This window comes from Marmota marmota, unplaced genomic scaffold (assembly GCF_001458135.2).
Source record: "Marmota marmota marmota unplaced genomic scaffold, marMar, whole genome shotgun sequence".
Classification (NCBI taxonomy): domain Eukaryota; kingdom Metazoa; phylum Chordata; class Mammalia; order Rodentia; family Sciuridae; genus Marmota; species Marmota marmota.
In genome coordinates this window covers 28,147,937-28,151,909 of record NW_026000101.1, presented here as the reverse complement: position 1 = coordinate 28,151,909, position 3,973 = coordinate 28,147,937, and the positions used below count along the sequence as shown (strand labels likewise).

Sequence of the window (3,973 nt, the reverse complement as noted above, 5' to 3'; positions counted from 1 at the left end):
TCTAAGAAATATTTGCATAATTTGAGGTCATAATGGTGTACTGTTTCATGGGTTAAATTTAAGTCTATGATCCATTTTGATCCAAATTTTCTGTGATGCAATAGGTCAAAGTTAAAAAAATTATATAGTTGTCCAATTTTTCTAGCAAAATTTGTGGGGGAAAAAATCTATCCTTTTTGTACTGAAATGCCTTTGCACATTTGCCTATAATTAGTATTTTTATGTTTGGGTTTATTTGTAAGCTTTCTATTCTGCCACATTTGTTGATCTGTGTATCTTTCAACCAGTACTACACTGTTTTTATTGTTGTTGTTGTTATTTTTTTTTTGTACCAAGGATTAAACTCAGGGGCACTCAACCACTGAGCCACATCCTCAGCCCTATTTTATATTTTATTTAGAGACAGGGTCTCACTGAATTACTTAGTGCCTCACTTTTGCTGAGGCTGGCTTTGAACTCACTATCTCCTGTCTCAGCCTCTGGAGGTGCTGGGATTACAGTCACATGCCACTGCTCCTGGCACTACACTATTTTGATGACTGTAACTTTGCAATAATTTTTGAAATAAGGTAATGTTAGCCTTGTGACTTTATTCTTTTTTGAAGAAGTTTCTGGCTAGTCTAAGATTCTTTCTTGCATTATCATATAAATTTTAGAATGAGTTTGATAATTTCTACCAAATAAAAAAGGCTGTTGGAATTTTAATTTTGTAGGTTTTATTAATCTACAGATCAATTATCAATTTAGGTGTAATTGCCATTTTAACAATGTTAAGTCATCTGATCCATGAATATAATCTCTCTCTTCCTTTATTGAGAATTTCATTTGTCATTAAAGTTTTTTATTTTGTTTTTCATGTATTTCATTAAATATAGCCCTAAGTATTTTATATTTTGCATGTTACTATGAATGTTTCCTAAATTTCTGATCATTTAATTTCAACTTATAGAAATACATCTTTTATAATGAACTTATATCTTCCAAACTTGTAAAAAATCAATCACTTCAGTTTTAGTAGGATTTTTTTTTGTGTGTGTGTGTGTGTGAATTTTATCATATGGTTATATCACCTATAGATAATAAGATTTTTATATCATCCTTTCTAATCTGAGTATATTTAACAGATTTTTTCTTGCCTGGTTGCATTGGCCAGCATTTTTAGTACAATTCTGAAATGGTGAGAGTAAACACCCTGTATTGTTTCTGATCTTAGGGAGAGAGCATCTATTCATCTACAATTAATCATGTTGTTTGATGTAGGTTGAGGAAGTTCTATTCTTAGTTTTCTGAGAGTTTTAATCAGAAATGGATGCATATGTATATGTCTCCCTTGCCATATGTGCATTTATTTGTGTTAGTCTTCATTTTTCTATTAAATTGCTCACATTTTGTTTAGATACATTTACTTAAAGTTATTTTCCCTTTGTTGATTGGAAGCCAGTGTCATTTGCTACAATTGCAAGGTAGTAATAATCGAATAAAACCAAAAAAATACCACTAAATTATAAACACTTTAGTTATGGAGGCTTTGTGTGTGTGCATCAAGAAGCATGATCAACAAGTCAAAAAATATTTAAAGACATGCTTTTGCCAAGGTGAACATTTTCCTTTATGTAACCAAGAGGTCTTAAAAAAAAATAGAAACGGGAATGACTTTTTTTTTTTGTATTAGTACATTTACTTTAATGTAACATTAAAAATTCATCTCTCATATGTTGGATGTGAGCTTCAAAATTACAGAATTATTAAATTTTATGCAGGTGTGGCTCAGGCAAAGTCAAAAAGGTATGAAAAAGTTTGGGTGTTATAAACTCCACAGAGGTCAGAATTTCTTAGAGTGATATTTCTAAACCCTGATTGTGTGTAATTACCACCTTGAGAGTTTAAGACTTACACTTCAAGAATCAGAATATCTTGGGTTGGAATATCTTTATCTTTTAAATGTTCTCTAGGTAGTTCCAATGCTCAGGGAGGATGGTAATCCTCTGACTGGATGTCTATAAGTGGTTTTGGTTTGGAGTGGGCAGGCAAGAGAAATCCCAGATTGATTAGTAAGGTGTAACCTGTATATGAGTACAAAGGAATGGTAAAATATTCCATTTTAGGGCTAAAATATGAATTGCCTGTCAAGGCAGTTGGTTACTTAAATAACTGAAAGAGTGCAGGTTCTCCCTTTCATTGAGAATAAACCCACATGATTTTTTTCCCCCCTGGTCTCAATGTTACTGGTTTAAAATAGATCAACGTTTCCTACAATTAAAGACATTAAGTGTGCATTTCAAGAATGAGTTTTATGATAACATATTTAAAGAATAACCTAAATTACCTTACCCAATACTTAACAATAGAAATATGAATTATTTCTGAAACAGCTTTAACACAATTGCTTATAAATAGTTCCAGAGAAGGGATTCCTAATGACTTTAAGCATCAACGTTTCCAGACAATACTACACACAATTCAAATTTGCATGTGTAAATAAATAGAACACTGAAAAGAATATGAATGTGAATTCTTTCCCTTAATTATTTATCCGTAGTTTCTCCCAGTCCTAAGACCCATTTAAAATAACGCACTTTCCAAAGAGTACCAACTTGGCAGCCTTTTAGGCTGTGCTTTCTCACTAACTTTGGTCAGGTTATCGTCATGAAGACTTCATCTGGGAAACAGAAAGAAAAAGAGCTTTCAAAATCCAGATCTCCAAACCTGCTTAGAGAAGCAAGGAACTGGAGAAAGGCGAATTTCAAATCTATTTTAATTTAGGAGGGCGCGAAACTATTTTTATAAAACTATACTCGCATAAGGAGGCAAGTGAAACAAAGCAGTTTCTTTGGGGCAATGTGCATTTGCAGCCCATCAGGATGGTGTCTAGTCCCCAGCTCCCCCTTCCTCCTAGAAGGTCCCCAATCTCCGCCCCCGGCCCTTCCCCGACTTAAGCCTTTGGCCAGTAGACCGGTGGGCGGGGTAACCTCTGCAGCCTAGTATTGCAGCCTCGGGTTCAGGCGACGCGCAGAGCACTAGGGCACTTCCTTAGCCCCCAGGGACTGTAAGAGGCTTTCGGGGCAGCTGAGCTTGTCAGTGTCTCGAGCTCCGGGACGCGGTCATTTCCAACTCCGGAGGGACAGAGTGTAAACTTGTCCTTATGTGGGTTGGGGACAGCCGGACAACAGCGTCTTCCTACCCCAGTATCCCTGCAGGTTTATCTGCGGACAGCACCATTCCCAGTTACAACACCTCGCTAGAAACTTCACGAATGGAGCAGTCACAGCGTGGCAGAGGAGACCACAGCGGTAACGGTGTTCTCCACCCTGGCCCGGGACTGGTGGCTGCGACCCCTCATCCCTCACCGCCGGCGTTACCGGTACCCTCGGGGATACCAGTTCCACCAGCTTATCTGCGGCCCTCCGGCCTCTTCCTGCGAGCTGCCGCCGCCGCCGCCTCCACGGCGGGAAGCGGAGGCTGCCGGCCGGTTCCTAGGCTGGAGAGAGGCGTGAGCGCAGTGGGCAGCGGCTACCTGCGGACGCCCAAGTGCTCTCGCTGCCGCAACCACGGTGTGGTGTCGGCGCTCAAGGGCCACAAGCGCTTCTGCCGCTGGCAGGACTGCGCGTGTGTCAAGTGCACCCTGATCTCCGAGCGCCAGCGCGTGATGGCCGCCCAGGTGGCGCTGCGCAGGCAGCAGGCGCAAGAGGAGAGCGAGGCTCGGGGACCGCAGAGTTTCTTGTACCCTGGAGTCTCGGGTCCGGAGGGTCGGGCGTCCAAAAGCCGCGGTAGAACGGTGAATTCCCAGGCTGCCGGCGAGCCTAAGGCGGTGCCCGCTCAGGAATTGGGTGCCTTGAGACCAGCTAGTGGTCTGGCAACCCCTGCTATCGAGGTTATTCAGCAAGATGATGCAGAGGACAAACAAGGTGAGTTGGTCTTTGGTGTGCTTTTTGCAAGTAATTGCTGTGGAGAAAGAGTTTGGGGGGGGGCGGGG

The 3,973-nt window shown here is 41.0% G+C and overlaps 1 protein-coding gene across 1 annotated transcript in view; it reads left to right on the top strand.

Moving 5' to 3' along the window:
- Window positions 1-3,003: 3,003 nt before the first annotated feature.
- The window catches only part of Dmrta1 (DMRT like family A1), a 7,114-nt gene continuing 6,144 nt past the window's right edge, over window positions 3,004-3,973 (top strand). Inside the window, exon 1 of the mRNA XM_015492527.2 lies at window positions 3,004-3,905. Within this exon, the coding sequence (XP_015348013.1) occupies window positions 3,143-3,905 (763 nt within the window). The 5' untranslated portion in view covers window positions 3,004-3,142. The remainder of the gene's footprint in view (window positions 3,906-3,973) is intronic.